Raw genomic sequence first — 21,092 nt, 5'->3', positions numbered from 1 at the left:
CTCTTCTTGCAAGCAGCAATGTCCTTGCCTGTAAAGCCCTTTTGTTGCAGAGCAGTGATGGCGGCAGGTGCTTCCTTGGGGGAAACCATGAGACAATGACACAAAGCCCCGACCCTATGATAAGGCACCAGTCCGCTCTTATGTCAGTCATCGTGCCATCAGCTGCCTTGTCCTCATTCACACTTGCTGTAACCTCTGCTCTTATGTTCTCGGACCCATGATAAGGCACCAGTCATCATAGCACAGTGCCATCAGCTGCCTTGTCCTCATTCACACTTGCTGTAACCTCTGCTCTTATGGCCTCGGCCCCATGATGAGGCACCAGTCATCATAGCACAGTGCCATCAGCTGCCTTGTCCTCATTCACACTTGCTGTAACCTCTGCTCTTATGTTCTCGGACCCATGATAAGGCACCAGTCATCATGGCACAGTGCCATCAGCTGCCTTGTCCTCATTCACACTTGCTGTAACCTCTGCTCTTATGTTCTCGGCCCCATGATGAGGCACCAGTCATCATCACAGTGCCATCAGCTGCCTTGGTCCTCATTCACACTTGCTGTAACCTCTGCTCTTTTGTCCTCGGCCCCATGATAAGGCACCAGTCATCAGAGCACAGTGCCATCAGCTGCCTTGTCCTTGTTCACACTTGCTGTAACCTCTGCTCTTTTGTCCTCGGCCCCATGATAAGGCACCAGTCATCATAGCACAGTGCCATCAGCTGCCTTGTCCTTGTTCACACTTGCTGTAACCTCTGCTCTTATGTTCTCGGCCCCATGATAAGGCACCAGTCGTCATAGCACAGTGCCATCAGCTGCCTTGTCCTCAGTTCACACTTGCTGTAACCTCTGCTCTTATGTTCTCTGCCCCATGATAAGGCACCAGTCATCATAGCACAGTGCCATCAGCTGCCTTGTCCTTGTTCACACTTGCTGTAACCTCTGCTCTTATGTTCTCTGCCCCATGATAAGGCACCAGTCATCATAGCACAGTGCCATCAGCTGCCTTGTCCTCATTCACACTTGCTGTAACCTCTGCTCTTTTGTCCTCGGCCCCATGATAAGGCATCAGTCATCTTGGCACAGTGCCATCAGCTGCCTTGTCCTCGTTCACACTTGCTGTAACCTCTGTTTCTTATGTCCTCGGCCCCATGATAAGGCACCAGTCATCATAGCACAGTGCCATCAGCTGCCTTGTCCTCATTCACACTTGCTGTAACCTCTGCTCTTTTGTCCTCGGCCCCATGATAAGGCACCAGTCAATATAGCACAGTGCCATCAGCTGCCTTGTCCTCGTTCACACTTGCTGTAACCTTCTGCTCTTATGTCCTCGGCCCCATGATAAGGCACCAGTCATCATGGCACAGTGCCATCAGCTGCCTTGTCCTTGTTCACACTTGCTGTAACCTCTGTTCTTATGTCCTCGGCCCCATGATAAGGCACCAGTCATCATAGCACAGTGCCATCAGCTGCCTTGTCCTCATTCACACTTGCTGTAACCTCTGCTCTTTTGTCCTCGGCCCCATGATAAGGCACCAGTCATCATAGCACAGTGCCATCAGCTGCCTTGTCCTCGTTCACACTTGCTGTAACCTCTGCTCTTATGTCCTCGGCCCATGATAAGGCACCAGTCATCTTGGCACAGTGCCATCAGCTGCCTTGTCCTCATTCACACTTGCTGTAACCTCTGCTCTTATGTTCTCGGCCCATGATGAGGCACCAGTCATCATGGCACAGTGCCATCAGCTGCCTTGTCCTCATTCACACTTGCTGTAACCTCTGCTCTTTTGTCCTCGGCCCCATGATAAGGCACCAGTCATCATAGCACAGTGCCATCAGCTGCCTTGTCCTCATTCACACTTGCTGTAACCTCTGCTCTTTTGTCCTCGGCCCCATGATAAGGCACCAGTCATCATAGCACAGTGCCATCAGCTGCCTTGTCCTTGTTCACACTTGCTGTAACCTCTGCTCTTATGTTCTCTGCCCCATGATAAGGCACCAGTCATCATAGCACAGTGCCATCAGCTGCCTTGTCCTCATTCACACTTGCTGTAACCTCTGCTCTTTTGTCCTCGGCCCCATGATAAGGCACCAGTCATCTTGGCACAGTGCCATCAGCTGCCTTGTCCTCGTTCACACTTGCTGTAACCTCTGTTCTTATGTCCTCGGCCCCATGATAAGGCACCAGTCATCATAGCACAGTGCCATCAGCTGCCTTGTCCTCATTCACACTTGCTGTAACCTCTGCTCTTTTGTCCTCGGCCCCATGATAAGGCACCAGTCATCTTGGCACAGTGCCATCAGCTGCCTTGTCCTCGTTCACACTAGCTGTAACCTCTGCTCTTATGTCCTCGGCCCCATGATAAGGCACCAGTCATCATGGCACAGTGCCATCAGCTGCCTTGTCCTTGTTCACACTTGCTGTAACCTCTGTTCTTATGTCCTCGGCCCCATGATAAGGCACCAGTCATCATAGCACAGTGCCATCAGCTGCCTTGTCCTCATTCACCACTTGCTGTAACCTCTGCTCTTTTGTCCTCGGCCCCATGATAAGGCACCAGTCATCATAGCACAGTGCCATCAGCTGCCTTGTCCTCGTTCACACTTGCTGTAACCTCTGCTCTTATGTCCTCGGCCCCATGATAAGGCACCAGTCATCTTGGCACAGTGCCATCAGCTGCCTTGTCCTCGTTCACACTTGCTGTAACCTCTGCTCTTATGTCCTCGGCCCCATGATAAGGCACCAGTCATCCTGGCACAGTGCCATCAGCTGCCTTGTCCTTGTTCACACTTACTGTTTGTAACCTCTGCTCTTCTGTCCTCAGCCCCGGGGGCCGTGTCCATAGTGAACTGGGAAGCATTGACTGGAAAACAGATTCGCCTAAACCGGCTGCCGGCAGGAGAACGGTGAGTGATGTGAGTGCTCTGCCCAGCACCATAAGTGCGGGGACGATCTACCCTGAACCGGTCCGATTCACACAGCTGAGGGGCTGTTACTGTGTGTCAGTCTGGAGGACACCAGATGTGCTCAGCTGTTATTTTTTTCCCCTCTAGCCCAGAGCAAAAAAGACTCCGTGCAGCGAGGAGGAGACGGCTCCGTCCCTGGAGGTCCTGCAGGTAGGAGCGCAGCTCTGGATGGAGCACCCCTCCTCTCACGTCCTGATGGTCCATTCCATTTACTACCTGTCAATCATCTCTCCACTTCTCAGACGGCCCCAGAACAGCAGATCCCGTCCCTGGTGCAGCGGCTCTGGGCGATCACTGACCTGCTGCGGTTCCAGGACGCCGTCAGCAGCGCGGCACAGAGTCTGGTCGCTCGCTGCAAGAAGGAGCCCAAGTTCTACCCGCAGAGCGCCCTCACCAAGCTGATTGAGTCCGGCATGTTATCCCACAGGTACGCAGAGCGGCAGAACTGGGAGCGCAGCTCCGGATGTGGCCCAGGATCTTCTCACTCTCTGGTCTCTCTTGCAGCCTGTGCCCGGGGCTGCTGCCCCTGTGCCTGGAGAAGCTGGACATCCGGGCGGCGCAGCTGTGCCTGGAGCAGCTGGTGGACGTCCCTGAAGGCGTCCTGTGCTCCTGTCTCAAGTCCTTCCTCAGGTCAGTGCTGCCGGCGCGCAGAGCCCTTCTCCGCCATCTCTGACCGTGTGGCGCTGACTCGCTCGTTACACGTCTGGATGGCAATAGCTTCCGGTCACTGACGTGAAACAGAGATCTGGGAGTTGATGGCACCTTTGATTTTTGCAGTGTCGGTGAAGACGTCCTCGGTGCGGCCGTCATCAGCACCCAGTCTGCGGCCTTGTACGTGCAGGAGGCGGCCATGGACCCCGTCACCCACAACGGCTTCAGCTCGCCCGTCGTGGAGGAGGACAGCGGCGACGTCGTCCACCAGAAGGTCCATCCCCGAGATGAGGCTCAGCGCTGCCCGGTCAGCCTGAAACGTGCCATCCTGCTGTATCCTTCTGTGCACGGAGACAGTCAGCATGCTGCTGCTCTCCCATATTGCAGCTCTATTGATTTGTCAGTATCGTCCTGCTCGTCGTCATCCTGTGCGTCGTCGTCCTTCTTGGTGATGGTGGCGTCTTGTTCGGCGGCGTCGTCCTGCTTGGCGGCGGTGTCGTCTTGTGCGTCGTCGTCCTTCTTGGTGATGGTGGCGTCTTGTGCGGCGTCGTCGTCCTTCTTGGTGATGGTGGCGTCTTGTGCGTCGTCGTCCTTCTTGGTGATGGTGGCGTCTTGTGCGTCGTCGTCGTCCTTCTTGGTGATGGTGGCGTCTTGTGCGTCGTCGTCGTCCTTCTTGGTGATGGGTGGCGTCTTGTGCGGTGTCGTCATCCTTCTTGGTGATGGGTGGCGTCTTTTGCGTCGTAGTCTTCCTTCTTGGTGATGGTGGCGTCTTGTGCGGTGTCGTCGTCCTTCTTGGTGATGGTGGCGTCTTGTGCGGTGTCGTCGTCCTTCTTGGTGATGGTGGCGTCTTGTGCGTCGTCGTCTTCCTTCTTGGTGATGGTGGCGTCTTGTGCGGTGTCGTCGTCCTTCTTGGTGATGGGTGCCGTCTTTTGCGTCGTCGTCCTTCTTGGTGATGGGTGGCGTCTTTTGCGTCGTCGTCTTCCTTCTTGGTGATGGGTGGCGTCTTGTGCGGTGTCGTCGTCCTTCTTGGTGATGGGTGCCGTCTTTTGCGTCGTCGTCCTTCTTGGTGATGGGTGGCGTCTTTTGCGTCGTCGTCGTCCTTCTTGGTGATGGTGGCGTCTTGTGCGGTGTCGTCGTCCTTCTTGGTGATGGGTGCCGTCATTTGCGGCGTCGTCATCCTTCTTGGTGATGGGTGGCGTCTTGTGCGTCGTCGTCTTCCTTCTTGGTGATGTTTTTTCCTTAATGCCGGCGTTCAGCAATTCTGTTCTCGCCTCCCCGTTCAGCGAGAGCTTCCTCCTGCCGCACCTGAAGGACCTCACCTCCGAGCAAGTGATTGTACGTATATATAAACCTCGGCCTGCCGTGGGGGGCGCCCCTTGTGGTCTCCCTGTAGTAATGCATCTTCCTTTTCTCCGCAGCTCCTCCTGCGCTACCTCCATTACTTGTACCAGAAATGCAGTGAGAACCTGGAGCTGAACCTGCCGGGGGAGGGGCGCCTGTCCGTTACACAGGTGAGACCCCCCCCCCCCTCCACGTCACTGCTTGCTGGCCCTTGTAGTTCTCCGTGTGCTCAGGTGACCGGTGCTGACCCGTCTCTCTCTCCCCGCAGGTCCTGGACTGGATGAATCTGATCCTTGATGCCAATTTCACTGTCCTGGTTCTGCTGCCCAAAGCCAAAAACCTGCTGCGCTCCCTGCAGAAGTACGTGCGCTCCCAGGTGAGTCCCCCCGCTGGCTGATAACAGGGAGTAATGGGAGTCATGTGTCTGTCGCCCTCTGCTGGACTGTGTGTTTTCTCCTTCAGGTGCGTTTTTTCTCGGAATTGAACGCGATAGAGGGAAGTTTATCCGAGTTGCAGAAGCTGCGGAGCCCGAGGCCGGAGCGTGGCCACTACTGCATCGAGGTCCTGGAGCTGTACTGATAGCGCCCCCCGGAGGCTGCGGGCGGGGGAGGATGACTCCCCGGACATGTAATACTATTTTTGTACAGACCCCTGTGTGTGGCGGCGGCGGCGGCGGGGGGAGCTTTGCCGGACGGACATTTTTTGTACAATTACTCTGCGCTTTATCTGGAGATGGACATTAATGTGCGGCGGTCATTGTCTGTGCCGGTCGGACCCCCGCGTGCAGCGACCACCATTGTGCTGCATTTATTAAAGCCGTGTTTCCTATCTCTGTGTTTGGAGCCGTCATTCCTCTGCTCATCCAGCGCTGACTGGTTCATGAATATAATGTCAGAGCGACAGTGAACACTGACACAGAGGCTTACTACAAAGCCCAATAATCCAGTGGGTCACCATGAGGGTGAAATGGCACTTGTAGTGCACCCGCTATATCAAGGGGGAAATGGGTCGAGTGTGAAAGAAAAGCGGCAACAAGAAAAACATGCGTCGTCTGATGACTACTACTCTCATCAGGCACCTGGTCTCGCTGATAGCAGTGAGCGCGGGCGACGCTGATGAGGGTTCACCAGCCGGCACCTGTGCACAGTAAGAAAGATGTTGGTGAGATATGATTAGTGCGGTGCGCCTGGAGCTTACTCTACATGTATTTATTAATTATAAAACCCGCCATGGGGGTCTCCCTTATTTTTACTAACCAGCTGAGGGAAAGCAGACAGCTTGGGCTGATATAATTCTGGGAAGGGGCCAATATCCATGGAGCTTCCCAGTCTATTAGTATCAGCTCACAGCTGTCTGCGAAGCCTTGACTGGTTATTAAAAAAGGAAGGGGCAACAAAAAAAGCTTGGGGTCCCCCTTATTTTTTTATTAACCAGCAAAGATTAAGCAGACAGCTGGGGCTGATATAATTCTGGGAAGGGGTCAATATCCCTGGAGCTTCCCAGTCTATTAGTATCAGCTCACAGCTGTCTGCGAATCCTTGACTGGTTATTAAAAAAAAAAGGAAGGGGGAGGGGCAACAAAAAAAGTGTGGGATCTCCCTTATTTTTTTTATTAACCAGCAAAGACTAAGCAGACAGCTGGGGCTGATATAGTTCTGGGAAGGGGCCAATATCCATTGAGCTTCCCAGTCTATTAGTATCAGCTCACAGCTGTCTGCGAAGACTTGACTGGTTAGTAAGGAAGGGAGAGGGGCAGCAAAAAAAGTGTGGGATCCCCCTTATTTTTTTTATTAACCAGCAAAGACTAAGCAGACAGCTGGGGCTGATATAATTCTGGGAAGGGGCCAATATCCATTGAGCTTCCCAGTCTATTAGTATCAGCTCACAGCATGATATTAATAGGCTGGGCTGGGAACATGGATGCTGCCCCTCTTCCTGACTAATAACACCAGCCCTCAGCCGCCCCAGAACTGACGCTTCCATTACATTCGCCAATTCTTGTGCAGCCGTGGGAGGGGAGACGCGAGCTGGGACCACCCCGAATTTAGGGAAGGGAGACGCGAGCTGGGACCACCCCGAATTTAGGGAAGGGAGAGCAGCTCCTAGCATAATCCCAATAAGGAGACAGACTTGGGAGCCGCACGTCTGATAACAACCCCCGATATGCAAGAAGCGCCTTGATTTCTCCGCCGTCCTCTGCCCTGGATTATAATCTATAGCTTGCCTGCTGCTCAGGGGCGTGGCCTGTGCTGACGGGGTGGGGCTGACTCAGCCTCTGGTGCCTTACAGACTCCACCCCCCACGGTGCAGTTCCCGGCTATGACCAGCAGATGGGGCCCGTTCCCCACTCCAATGATGAGACCACGGGACTGGACGCCGGGTTATTACTTCACTGCTGGGGGAGGAGCCGCAAGAATAATCCCATCAGCCCTGGCCGGAGCCGCAGGGGTTAATCAGCTTTATAGATGAGCAGAGGATTCTGGGAATTACCAGGGCAGAAAAGTCTCCATAGGCGGAATACAAATCCCATTGGGTCAATTGCCTCAACCACAGCGAGTGAAGAGGAGGAAGAACAATCAACGCTCGACTATAGACTGCTGTAATCTGCAGGGATTATTATATACAGACCGCTGTAATCTGCAGGGATTATTATATACAGACCGCTGTAATCTGCAAGGATTATTATATACAGACTGCTGTAATCTGCAGGGATTATTATATACAGACCGCTGTAATCTGCAGGGATTATATACAGACCGCTGTAATCTGCAGGATTATATACAGACTGCTGTAATCTGCAGGGATTATTATATACAGACCGCTGTAACCTGCAAGGATTATTATATACAGACTGCTGTAATCTGCAGGGATTATTATATACAGACTGCTGTAACCTGCAAGGATTATTATATACAGACTGCTGTAATCTGCAGGGATTATTATATACAGACCGCTGTAATCTGCAGGGATTATTTTATACAGACCGCTGTAATCTGCAGGGATTATTATATACAGACTGCTGTAATCTGCAGGGATTATTATATACAGACTGCTGTAACCTGCAAGGATTATTATATACAGACTGCTGTAATCTGCAGGGATTATTATATACAGACCGCTGTAACCTGCAAGGATAATTATATACAGACTGCTGTAATCTGCAGGGATTATTATATACAGACTGCTGTAATCTGCAGGGATTATTATATACAGACCGCTGTAACCTGCAAGGATTATTATATACAGACTGCTGTAATCTGCAGGGATTATTATATACAGACCGCTGTAATCTGCAGGGATTATTTTATACAGACCGCTGTAATCTGCAGGGATTATTATATACAGACTGCTGTAATCTGCAGGGATTATTATATACAGACCGCTGTAACCTGCAAGGATAATTATATACAGACTGCTGTAATCTGCAGGGATTATTATATACAGACTGCTGTAATCTGCAGGGATTATTATATACAGACTGCTGTAACCTGCAAGGATTATTATATACAGACTGCTGTAATCTGCAGGGATTATTGTATACAGACCGCTGTAACCTGCAAGGATAATTATATACAGACTGCTGTAATCTGCAGGGATTATTATATACAGACTGCTGTAATCTGCAGGGATTATTATATACAGACTGCTGTAACCTGCAAGGATTATTATATACAGACTGCTGTAATCTGCAGGGATTATTATATACAGACTGCTGTAATCTGCAGGGATTATTATATACAGACTGCTGTAACCTGCAAGAATTATTATATACAGACTGCTGTAATCTGCAGGGATTATTATATACAGACTGCTGTAATCTGCAGGGATTATTATATACAGACTGCTGTAATCTGCAGGGATTATTATATACAGACCGCTGTAACCTGCAAGGATTATTATATACAGACCGCTGTAACCTGCAAGGATTATTATATACAGACTGCTGTAATCTGCAGGGATTATTATCTACAGGCCGCTGTAATCTGCAGGGATTATTATATACAGACCGCTGTAATCTGCAGGGATTATTATATACAGACCGCTGTAACCTGCAAGGATTATTATATACAGACCGCTGTAATCTGCAGGGATTATTATATACAGACTGCTGTAATCTGCAGGGATTATTGTATACAGACCGCTGTAATCTGCAGGGATTATATACAGACCGCTGTAATCTGCAGGATTATATACAGACTGCTGTAATCTGCAGGGATTATTATATACAGACCGCTGTAACCTGCAAGGATTATTATATACAGACTGCTGTAATCTGCAGGGATTATTATATACAGACTGCTGTAATCTGCAGGGATTATTATATACAGACTGCTGTAATCTGCAGGGATTATTATATACAGACCGCTGTAATCTGCAGGGATTATTATATACAGACTGCTGTAACCTGCAGGGATTATTATATACAGACTGCTGTAATCTGCAGGGATTATTATATACAGACCGCTGTAATCTGCAGGGATTATTATATACAGACCGCTGTAACCTGCAAGGATTATTATATACAGACTGCTGTAATCTGCAGGGATTATTATATACAGACCACTGTAATCTGCAGGGATTATTATATACAGACTGCTGTAATCTGCAGGGATTATTATATACAGACCGCTGTAACCTGCAAGGATTATTATATACAGACCGCTGTAATCTGCAGGGATTATTATATACAGACCGCTGTAATCTGCAGGGATTATTATATACAGACTGCTGTAATCTGCAGGGATTATTATATACAGACCGCTGTAACCTGCAAGGATTATTATATACAGACTGCTGTAATCTGCAGGGATTATTATATACAGACTGCTGTAACCTGCAAGGATTGTTAAATACAGACTGCTGTAATCTGCAGGGATTATTATATACAGACCGCTGTAATCTGCAGGGATTATTATATACAGACTGCTGTAACCTGCAAGGATTGTTAAATACAGACTGCTGTAATCTGCAGGGATTATTATATACAGACTGCTGTAATCTGCAGGGATTATTATATACAGACCGCTGTAATCTGCAGGGATTATTATATACAGACTGCTGTAATCTGCAGGGATTATATACGGACCGCTGTAATCTGCAGGGATTATTATATACAGACCACTGTAATCTGCAGGGATTATTATATACAGACTGCTGTAATCTGCAGGGATTATATACAGACCGCTGTAATCTGCAGGATTATATACGGACCGCTGTAATCTGCAGGATTATATACGGACCGCTGTAATCTGCAGGATTATATACGGACCGCTGTAATCTGCAGGATTATATACAGACCGCTGTAACCTGCAAGGATTATTATATACAGACCGCTGTAATCTGCAGGGATTATTATATACAGACTGCTGTAATCTGCAGGGATTATATACAGACCGCTGTAACCTGAAAGGATTATTATATACAGACTGCTGTAACCTGCAAGGATTATTATATACAGACCGCTGTAATCTGCAGGGATTATTATATACAGACCGCTGTAATCTGCAGGGATTATTATATACAGACTGCTGTAACCTGCAAGGATTATTATATACAGACCGCTGTAATCTGCAGGGATTATATACAGACCGCTGTAATCTGCAGGGATTATTATATACAGACCGCTGTAATCTGCAGGGATTATTATATACAGACGGCTGTAATCTACAGGGATTATTACACTGTGTATATATTTTGGGGTCCCCGGATGATATCATTAGTTACACATTTGGGGGTCCCCGGTTGATACCACTGGTCACACATTGGGGGTCCCCGGGTGATACTGCTGGTCACACATTGGAGGTCCCCGGGTGATACCGCTGGACACACATTGGGGGTCCTCGGATACAGCTGGATACACATTGGGGGTCCCCGGGTGATACCACTGGTCACACATTGGGGGTCCCCCGGATGATACCACTGGTCACACATTGGGGTCCCCGGATGATACCACTGGATACACATTGGGGGTCCCCGGGTGATACCACTGGTCACACATTGGGGTCCCCGGATGATACCACTGGATACACATTGGGGGTCCCCGGGTGATACCACTCATCACACATTGGGGGTCTCCGGGTGATACCACTCGTCACACAGTGGGGGTCCCCGGGTTATACCGCTGGTCACACATTGGGGGTCCCCGGGTTATACCGCTGGTCACACATTGGGGTCCCCGGGTGATACTGCTGGTCACACATTGGGGGTCCCCGGGTTATACCGCTGGTCACACATTGGGGTCCCTGGATGATAGCGGTGGTCACACATTGGGGGTCCCCGGGTGATACAACTGGTCACACATTGGGGGGTCCCCGGTTGATACCACTGGTCACACATTGGGGGGTCCCCGGGTGATACCACTGGTCACACATTGGAGGTCCCCGGGTGATACCGATGGACACACATTGGGGGTCCTCGGATGATACAGCTGGATACACATTGGGGTCCCCGGGTGATACCACTGGTCACACATTGGAGGTCCCCGGGTGATACCGCTGGACACACATTGGGGGTCCTCGGATGATACAGCTGGATACACATTGGGGTCCCCGGGTGATACCACTGGTCACACATTGGGGGTCCCCGGATGATACCACTGGTCACACATTGGGGTCCCCGGATGATACCACTGGATACACATTGGGGGTCCCCGGGTGATACCACTCATCACACATTGGGGGTCTCCGGGTGATACCACTCGTCACACAGTGGGGGTCCCCGGGTTATACCGCTGGTCACACATTGGGGGTCCCCGGGTTATACCGCTGGTCACACATTGGGGTCCCCGGGTTATACTGCTGGTGACACATTGGGGTCCCCGGGTGATACTGCTGGTGACACATTGGGGGTCCCCGGGTTATACCGCTGGTCACACATTGGGGTCCCTGGGTGATACCACTGGTCACACATTGGGGGTCCCCGGGTGATACCGCTGGACACACATTGGGGGGTCCCCGGGTGATACCACTGGTCACACATTGGGGGGTCCCCGGGTGATACCGCTGGTCACACATTGGGGGTCCCCGGGTGATACCACTGGTCACACATTGGGGGTCCCCGGGTGATACCACTGGTCACACATTGGGGGGTCCCCGGGTGATACCGCCGGTCACACATTGGGGGGTCCCCGGGTGATACCGCTGGTCACACATTGGGGGTCCCCGGCTTATACCGCTGGTCACACATTGGGGGTCCCCGGGTGATACCGCTGGTCACACATTGGGGTCCCCGGATGATACCACTGGATACACATTGGGGGTCCCCGGATGATACCACAGGATACACATTGGGGGTCCCCGGGTGATACCACTGGTCACACATTGGGGGTCCCCGGGTTATACCACTGGTCACAAGTTGGGGGTCCCCTGATGATACCACTGGTCACACATTGGGGGTTCCCAGGTTATACCGCTGGTCACACATTGGGGGTCCCCGGGTTATACCGCTGGTCACACATTGGGGTCCCCGGGTTATACTGCTGGTCACACATTGGGGGTCCCCGGGTTATACCGCTGGTCACACATTGGGGGTCCCCGGGTTATACCGCTGGTCACACATTGGAGGTCCCCGGGTGATACCACTGGTCACACATTGGGGGTCCCCGGGTGATACCACTTGTCACACATTGGAGGTCCGGTGATACCACTTGTCACACATTGGAGGTCCCCGGGTGATACCACTGGTCACACATTGGGGGTCCCTGGGTGATACCACTGGTCACACATTGGGGGGTCCCCGGGTGATACCGCTGGTCACACATTGGGGGTCCCCGGGTTATACCACTGGTCACACATTGGAGGTCCCCGGGTGATACCACTGGTCACACATTGGGGGTCCCCGGGTGATACCACTGGTCACACATTGGAGGTCCCCGGGTGATACCGCTGGTCACACATTGGGGTCCCCGGGTGATACCGCTGGTCACACATTGGGGTCCCCGGGTGATACTGCTGGTCACACATTGGGGGTCCCCGGGTGATACCGCTGGTCACACATTGGGGGTCCCCGGGTGATACTGCTGGTCACACATTGGGGGTCCCCGGGTGATACCGCTGGTCACACATTGGGGGTCCCCGGGTGATACCACTGGTCACACATTGGGGTCCCCGGGTGATACCGCTGGTCACACATTGGGGTCCCCGGGTGATACTGCTGGTCACACATTGGGGGTCCCCGGGTGATACCGCTGGTCACACATTGGGGGTCTCCGGGTGATACCGCTGGTCACACATTGGGGGTCCCCGGGTGATACCACTGGTCACACATTGGGGGGTCCCCGGGTGATACCGCTGGTCACACATTGGGGTCCCCGGGTGATACCGCTGGTCACACATTGGGGGTCCCCGGGTGATACCACTGGTCACACATTGGAGGTCCCCGGGTGATACCACTGGTCACACATTGGGGGTCCCCGGGTGATACCACTGGTCACACATTGGAGGTCCCCGGGTGATACCGCTGGTCACACATTGGGGTCCCCGGGTGATACCGCTGGTCACACATTGGAGGTCCCCGGGTGATACCGCTGGTCACACATTGGGGTCCCCGGTTGATACCGCTGGTCACACATTGGGGTCCCCGGGTGATACTGCTGGTCACACATTGGGGGTCCCCGGGTGATACCGCTGGTCACACATTGGGGGTCCCCGGGTGATACTGCTGGTCACACATTGGGGGTCCCCGGGTGATACCGCTGGTCACACATTGGGGGTCCCCGGGTGATACCGCTGGTCACACATTGGGGGGTCCCCGGGTGATACCGCTGGTCACACATTGGGGGGTCCCCGGGTGATACCACTGGTCACACATTGGGGTCCTCATTATCACTGCTGCTCAGTGGCGCTGCAGTTCCTGCGCTGCCGCCACCAGGGGGAGCTCTCCGGCCCTCTCGCCGTCACGTGACTCCGGCCTGGCTCTTCCAGTCTAGGGAGAGGGTAAGATGGCGGCGGAGCCGGATCCTGGCGCCGCCACCTGTGACTGAGCCTCCGCTCCCGGCCCCGTCAGCCTCCCCGCTCCGTGCCGTCCGCAGAGCCGCATCCTCCCGCCCAGCAGCCCCGGGGCTCCCGCGGCCGCAGCATGAGGGGGCGGAGGGGGAGGCCGCCGAAGACCCCCGCGCTGCCTCCCGCCGACACGTCCCCGGGCCCCACGGCCGGCCTGCGCTCCAGACTGCGGGGCGTGAACAGCCGGGGCCGCTGGGCGCTGCACGGAGACTCGAGCCCCCCGGCCCGCGGCCGCCGCAGGAGGAGGAAGGCCGCACCGGGCTCCCGGGGAGGCCGCCGAGGACGAGGAGGCCGCGCCCCCCCCAGCAAGGTGGTGTACGACGACCACGAGAGCGACGACGAGCGCCGCGAGCTGGACGACTTCCCCGAGGAGGCGGACGACATCGACGACGACGACTACCGACACGATCCGGACGACGAGGTCGACGACGACGACGCCAGTTACTGCACGGACAGCAGCTTCAGGAGCCACAGCACGTACAGCAGCAGCACCCCGGGTGAGAGCGCCGCCTGGTGGAGGGACAGGGGTGAGAGCGCCGCCTGGTGGAGGGGAGAGAGGAGAGAGCGCCGCCTGGTGGAGGGGAGAGAGGAGAGAGCGCCGCCTGGTGGAGGGAGAGAGGAGAGAGCGCCGCCTGGTGGAGGGGAGAGGGGAGAGAGCGCCGCCTGGTGGAGGGGAGAGAGGAGAGAGCGCCGCCTGGTGGAGGGGAGAGAGCGCCGCCTGGTGGAGGGGAGAGAGGAGAGAGCGCCGCCTGGTGGAGGGGAGAGAGGAGAGAGCGCCGCCTGGTGGAGGGGAGAGAGGAGAGAGCGCCGCCTGGTGGAGGGGAGAGGGGAGAGAGCGCCGCCTGGTGGAGGGGAGAGAGGAGAGAGCGCCGCCTGGTGGAGGGGAGAGAGCGCCGCCTGGTGGAGGGGAGAGAGGAGAGAGCGCCGCCTGGTGGAGGGGAGAGAGGAGAGAGCGCCGCCTGGTGGAGGGGAGAGGGGAGAGAGCGCCGCCTGGTGGAGGGGAGAGAGGAGAGAGCGCCGCCTGGTGGAGGGGAGAGAGGAGAGAGCGCCGCCTGGTGGAGGGGAGAGGGGAGAGAGCGCCGCCTGGTGGAGGGGAGAGAGGAGAGAGCGCCGCCTGGTGGAGGGGAGAGAGCGCCGCCTGGTGGAGGGGAGAGGGGTGAGAGCGCCGCCTGGTGGAGGGGAGAGGGGAGAGAGCGCCGCCTGGTGGAGGGGAGAGGGGAGAGAGCGCCGCCTGGTGGAGGGGAGAGAGGAGAGAGCGCCGCCTGGTGGAGGGGAGAGAGGAGAGAGCGCCGCCTGGTGGAGGGGAGAGAGGAGAGAGCGCCGCCTGGTGGAGGGGAGAGAGGAGAGAGCGCCGCCTGGTGGAGGGGAGAGGGGAGAGAGCGCCGCCTGGTGGAGGGGAGAGGGGTGAGAGCGCCGCCTGGTGGAGGGGAGAGGGGAGAGAGCGTCGCCTGGTGGAGGGGAGAGAGGAGAGAGCGCCGCCTGGTGGAGGGGAGAGAGCGCCGCCTGGTGGAGGGGAGAGGGGTGAGAGCGCCGCCTGGTGGAGGGGAGAGGGGAGAGAGCGCCGCCTGGTGGAGGGGAGAGAGGAGAGAGCGCCGCCTGGTGGAGGGGAGAGAGGAGAGAGCGCCGCCTGGTGGAGGGGAGAGGGGAGAGAGCGCCGCCTGGTAGAGGGGAGAGAGCGCCGCCTGGTGGAGGGGAGAGGGGAGAGAGCGCCGCCTGGTGGAGGGGAGAGGGGAGAGAGCGCCGCCTGGTGGAGGGGAGAGGGGAGAGAGCGCCGCCTGGTGGAGGGGAGAGGGGAGAGAGCGCCGCCTGGTGGAGGGGAGAGGGGAGAGAGCGCCGCCTGGTGGAGGGGAGAGGGGAGAGAGCGCCGCCTGGTGGAGGGGAGAGGGGAGAGAGCGCCGCCTGGTGGAGGGGAGAGGGGAGAGAGCGCCGCCTGCTGGAGGGGAGAGAGGAGAGAGCGCCGCCTGGTGGAGGGGAGAGGGGAGAGAGCGCCGCCTGGTGGAGGGGAGAGGGGGTGAGAGCGCCGCCTGGTGGAGGGACAGGGGAGAGAGCGCCGCCTGCTGGAGGGGAGAGAGGAGAGAGCGCCGCCTGGTGGAGGGGAGAGAGGGGAGTGAGCGCCGCCTGGTGGAGGGGAGAGAGCGCCGCCTGGTGGAGGGGAGAGAGGAGAGAGCGCCGCCTGGTGGAGGGGAGAGAGGAGAGGGCGCCGCCTGGTGGAGGGGAGAGGGCGCCGCCTGGTGGAGGGGAGAGGGGAGAGAGCGCCGCCTGGTGGAGGGGAGAGGGGAGAGAGCGCCGCCTGGTGGAGGGGAGAGAGCGCCGCCTGGTGGAGGGGAGAGGGGAGAGAGCGCCGCCTGGTGGAGGGGAGAGGGGAGAGAGCGCCGCCTGGTGGAGGGGAGAGAGGAGAGAGCGCCGCCTGGTGGAGGGGAGAGAGGAGAGAGCGCCGCCTGGTGGAGGGGAGAGGGGAGAGAGCGCCGCCTGGTGGAGGGGAGAGAGGAGAGAGCGCCGCCTGGTGGAGGGGAGAGGGGAGAGAGCGCCGCCTGGTGGAGGGGAGAGGGGAGAGAGCGCCGCCTGGTGGAGGGGAGAGAGCGCCGCCTGGTGGAGGGGAGAGGGGTGAGAGCGCCGCCTGGTGGAGGGACAGGGGAGAGAGCGCCGCCTGGTGGAGGGGAGAGAGGAGAGAGCGCCGCCTGGTGGAGGGGAGAGGGGTGAGAGCGCCGCCTGGTGGAGGGGAGAGGGGAGAGAGCGCCGCCTGGTGGAGGGGAGAGGGGAGAGAGCGCCGCCTGGTGGAGGGGAGAGAGCGCCGCCTGGTGGAGGGGAGAGGGGTGAGAGCGCCGCCTGGTGGAGGGGAGAGAGCGCCGCCTGGTGGAGGGGAGAGAGGAGAGAGCGCCGCCTGGTGGAGGGGAGAGAGGAGAGAGCGCCGCCTGGTGGAGGGGAGAGGGGAGAGAGCGCCGCCTGGTGGAGGGGAGAGGGGAGAGAGCGCCGCCTGGTGGAGGGGAGAGGGGAGAGAGCGCCGCCTGGTGGAGGGGAGAGGGGAGAGAGCGCCGCCTGGTGGAGGGGAGAGGGGAGAGAGCGCCGCCTGGTGGAGGGGAGAGGGGAGAGAGCGCCGCCTGGTGGAGGGGAGAGGGGAGAGAGCGCCGCCTGGTGGAGGGGAGAGGGGAGAGAGCGCCGCCTGGTGGAGGGGAGAGGGGAGAGAGCGCCGCCTGGTGGAGGGGAGAGGGGAGAGAGCGCCGCCTGGTGGAGGGGAGAGGGGAGAGAGCGCCGCCTGGTGGAGGGGAGAGGGGGTGAGAGCGCCGCCTGGTGGAGGGACAGGGGAGAGAGCGCCGCCTGCTGGAGGGGAGAAAGGAGAGAGCGCCGCCTGCTGGAGGGGAGAGAGGAGAGAGCGCCGCCTGGTGGAGGGGAGAGAGGGGAGAGAGCGCCGCCTGGTGGAGGGGAGAGGGGAGAGAGCGCCGCCTGGTGGAGGGGAGAGAGGAGAGGGCGCCGCCTGGTGGAGGGGAGAGGGGAGAGAGCGCCGCCTGGTGGAGGGGAGAGGGGAGAGAGCGCCGCCTGGTGGAGGGGAGAGGGGAGAGAGCGCCGCCTGGTGGAGGGGAGAGAGCGCCGCCTGGTGGAGGGGAGAGGGGAGAGAGCGCCGCCTGGTGGAGGGGAGAGGGGAGAGAGCGCCGCCTGGTGGAGGGGAGAGGGGAGAGAGCGCCGCCTGGTGGAGGGGAGAGAGGAGAGAGCGCCGCCTGGTGGAGGGGAGAGAGGAGAGAGCGCCGCCTGGTGGAGGGGAGAGGGGAGAGAGCGCCGCCTGGTGGAGGGGAGAGGGGAGAGAGCGCCGCCTGGTGGAGGGGAGAGGGGAGAGAGCGCCGCCTGGTGGAGGGGAGAGAGCGCCGCCTGGTGGAGGGGAGAGGGGAGAGAGCGCCGCCTGGTGGAGGGGAGAGGGGAGAGAGCGCCGCCTGGTGGAGGGGAGAGGGGAGAGGGCGCCGCCTGGTGGAGGGGAGAGGGGAGAGAGCGCCGCCTGGTGGAGGGACAGGGGAGAGAGCGCCGCCTGGCGGAGGGGAGAGGAGAGAGCGCCGCCTGGTGGAGGGACAAGGGAGAGCGCCGCCTGGTGGAGGGGAGAGAGCGCTGCCTGGTGGAGGGGAGAGAGCACCGCCAGGTGGAGGGGAGAGGGGAGAGAGCGCCGCCAGGTGGAGGGAGAGGGGAGAGAGCGCCGCCTGGTGGAGGGGAGAGGGGAGAGAGCGCCGCCTGGTGGAGGGGAGAGGGGAGAGAGCGCCGCCTGGTGGAGGGGAGAGGGGAGAGAGCGCCGCCTGGTGGAGGGGAGAGGGGAGAGAGCGCCGCCTGGTAGAGGGGAGAGAGCGCCGCCTGGTGGAGGGGAGAGAGCGCCGCCGACAAGGGAGAGAGCGCCGCCTGGTGGAGGGGAGAGGTGAGAGAGCGCCGCCTGCTGGAGGGGAGAGCGCCGCCTGGTTGAGGGGAGAGGGGAGAGAGCGCCGCCTGGTGGAGGGACAAGGGAGAGCGCCGCCTGGTGGAGGGGAGAAGGGAGAGCGCCGCCTGGTGGAGGGGAGAAGGGAGAGCGCCGCCTGGTGGAGGGGAGAAGGGAGAGCGCCGCCTGGTGGAGGGGAGAAGGGAGAGCGCCGCCTGGTGGAGGGGAGAAGGGAGAGCGCCGCCTGGTGGAGGGGAGAAGGGAGAGCGCCGCCTGGTGGAGGGGAGAAGGGAGAGCGCCGCCTGGTGGAGGGGAGAGCGCCGCCTGCTGGAGGGGAGAGGGAAGAGCGCCGCCTGCTGGAGTGACAAGGGAGAGCGCCGCCTGCTGGAGGGGAGAGGGGAGAGGGCCGCCTGGTGGGGGGTGGGGAGAGAGGGCCGCCTGGTGGGGGGTGGGGAGAGAGGGGGAGAGAGCGCCACCTGGTGGGGTGTGGGGAGAGAGGGCCGCCTGGTGGGGGGTGGGGAGAGAGGGGGAGAGAGCGCCACCTGGTGGGGTGTGGGGAGAGAGCGTCACCTGGGGGGGTGAGGAGAGAGGGGGAGAGAGCGCCACCTGGTGGGGGGTGGGGAGAGAGCGCCACGGGGTGGGGAGAGAGCGCCACCTGGTGGGGAGAGAGGGGGGGGAGAGCGCCGCCTGGTGGGGGGGTGTGGAGAGAGGGGGGGGGGGGAGCGCCGCCTGGTGGGGGGAGAGCGCCGCCTGGTGGGAGGGGGGGAGAGGGGAAGAGAGAGCGCCCCCTGGTTGGGGGGTGGGGGGTAAAGAGCGCCGCCATCTGGGGGGGAGGGGAAGAGAGAGCGCCCCCTGGTTGGGGGGTGGGGGGGAAAGAGTGCCGCCTCCTGGGGGGGGGGGGAAGCGCTGCCTGCCGGGGAGAGAGGGGGAGAGCGCCGCCTGGTGGAGGGAGAAGGGGAGAGCGCCCCCTACTGAGGGACAAGGAGAGAGGACGCCGCTTGTCGTGAAGGGAGAGGGAGAAGGGCGCCTGCTGGAGGGAGGGCGGATATCGTAGAGTATAAGAGCACTAACCTAAACTCCTCCAAGTGAAGGGTGGTAGTAGTATTATTATTATCCTCCAGGTGAGAGGCGGTAATATTATTATTATTATCCTCCGGGTGAGGGGTGGTAATATTATTATTATTATCCTCCAGGTGAGGGGCGGTAATATTATTATTATCCTCCGGGTGAGGGGCGGTAATATTATTATTATTATCCTCCAGGTGAGGGACGGTAATATTATTATTATTATCCTCCAGGTGAGGGGCGGTAATATTATTATTATTATCCTCCGGGTGAGGGGCGGTAATATTATTATTATTATTATCCTCCAGGTGAGGGGTGGTAATATTATTATTATCCTCCGGGTGAGGGGCGGTAATATTATTATTATTATCCTCCGGGTGAGGGGCGGTAATATTATTATTATTATCCTCCGGGTGAGGGGCGGTAATATTATTATTATTATCCTCCGGGTGAGGGGCGGTAATATTATTATTATTATCCTCCGGGTGAGGGGTGGTAATATTATTATTATTATCCTCCAGGTGAGGGGCGGTAATATTATTATTATTATCCTCCGGGTGAGGGGCGGTAATATTATTATTATTATTATCCTCCAGGTGAGGGGTGGTAATATTATTATTATTATCCTCCAGGTGAGGGGCGGTAATATTATTATTATCCTCCGGGTGAGGGGCGGTAATATTATTATTATTATCCTCCAGGTGAGGGACGGTAATATTATTATTATTATCCTCCAGGTGAGGGGCGGTAATATTATTATTATTATCCTCCGGGTGAGGGGCGGTAATATTATTATTATTATTATCCTCCAGGTGAGGGGTGGTAATATTATTATTATCCTCCGGGTGAGGGGCGGTAATATTATTATTATTATCCTCCGGGTGAGGGGCGGTAATATTATTATTATTATCCTCCGGGTGAGGGGCGGTAATATTATTATTATTATCCTCCGGGTGAGGGGCGGTAATATTATTATTATTATCCTCCGGGTGAGGGGTGGTAATATTATTATTATTATCCTCCAGGTGAGGGGCGGTAATATTATTATTATTATCCTCCGGGTGAGGGGCGGTAATATTATTATTATTATTATCCTCCAGGTGAGGGGTGGTAATATTATTATTATCCTCCGGGTGAGGGGCGGTAATATTATTATTATTATCCTCCGGGTGAGGGGCGGTAATATTATTATTATTATCCTCCAGGTGAGGGGCGGTAATATTATTATTATTATCCTCCAGGTGAGGGGTGGTAATATTATTATTATCCTCCGGGTGAGGGGCGGTAATATTATTATTATTATCCTCCAGGTGAGGGGCGGTAATATTATTATTATTATTATCCTCCAGGTGAGGGGTGGTAATATTATTATTATCCTCCGGGTGAGGGGCGGTAATATTATTATTATTATCCTCCGGGTGAGGGGCGGTAATATTTATTATTATTATTATTATTATTATTATCCTCCAGGTGAAGGGTGGTAATATTATTATTATTATTATTATTATCCTCCAGGTGAAGGGTGGTAATATTATTATTATTATTATTATCATTATTATCCTCCGGGTGAGGGGTGGTAATATTATTATTATTATCCTCCAGGTGAGGGGTGGTAATATTATTATTATTATCCTCCAGGTGAGGGGCGGTAATATTATTATTATTATTATTATCCTCCAGGTGAA

General features: G+C 56.6%; 2 protein-coding genes across 8 annotated transcripts in view; both read left to right on the top strand.

The window, feature by feature from the left end:
• The window catches only part of NOL11 (nucleolar protein 11), an 8,783-nt gene extending 2,999 nt beyond the window's left edge, over window positions 1-5,784 (top strand). The window contains 10 exon segments of the mRNA XM_073660424.1: window positions 2,823-2,861; window positions 2,864-2,904; window positions 3,052-3,114; window positions 3,207-3,391; window positions 3,469-3,594; window positions 3,742-3,948; window positions 4,872-4,950; window positions 5,034-5,126; window positions 5,225-5,332; window positions 5,419-5,784. Coding sequence (XP_073516525.1) covers window positions 2,823-2,861; window positions 2,864-2,904; window positions 3,052-3,114; window positions 3,207-3,391; window positions 3,469-3,594; window positions 3,742-3,948; window positions 4,872-4,950; window positions 5,034-5,126; window positions 5,225-5,332; window positions 5,419-5,535 — 1,058 coding nt within the window. The 3' untranslated portion in view covers window positions 5,536-5,784.
• An 8,070-nt stretch (window positions 5,785-13,854) lies between these two features.
• BPTF (bromodomain PHD finger transcription factor) overlaps window positions 13,855-21,092 on the top strand; it is a 99,999-nt gene continuing 92,761 nt past the window's right edge. For all 7 annotated transcript variants that reach the window (XM_073660327.1, XM_073660329.1, XM_073660332.1 and 4 more), the window contains exon 1: window positions 13,855-14,452. In XM_073660327.1, coding sequence (XP_073516428.1) covers window positions 14,032-14,452 — 421 coding nt within the window. In that variant the 5' untranslated portion in view covers window positions 13,855-14,031. The remainder of the gene's footprint in view (window positions 14,453-21,092) is intronic.

Source organism: Phyllobates terribilis, unplaced genomic scaffold (genome assembly GCF_046119375.1).
Source record: "Phyllobates terribilis strain yellow unplaced genomic scaffold, ASM4611937v1 Scaffold_25__1_contigs__length_18738178, whole genome shotgun sequence".
Lineage (NCBI taxonomy): Eukaryota > Metazoa > Chordata > Amphibia > Anura > Dendrobatidae > Phyllobates > Phyllobates terribilis.
The sequence above is the reverse complement of the archived record's forward strand: the minus strand, read 5'-3'. Positions and strand labels throughout refer to the sequence as shown.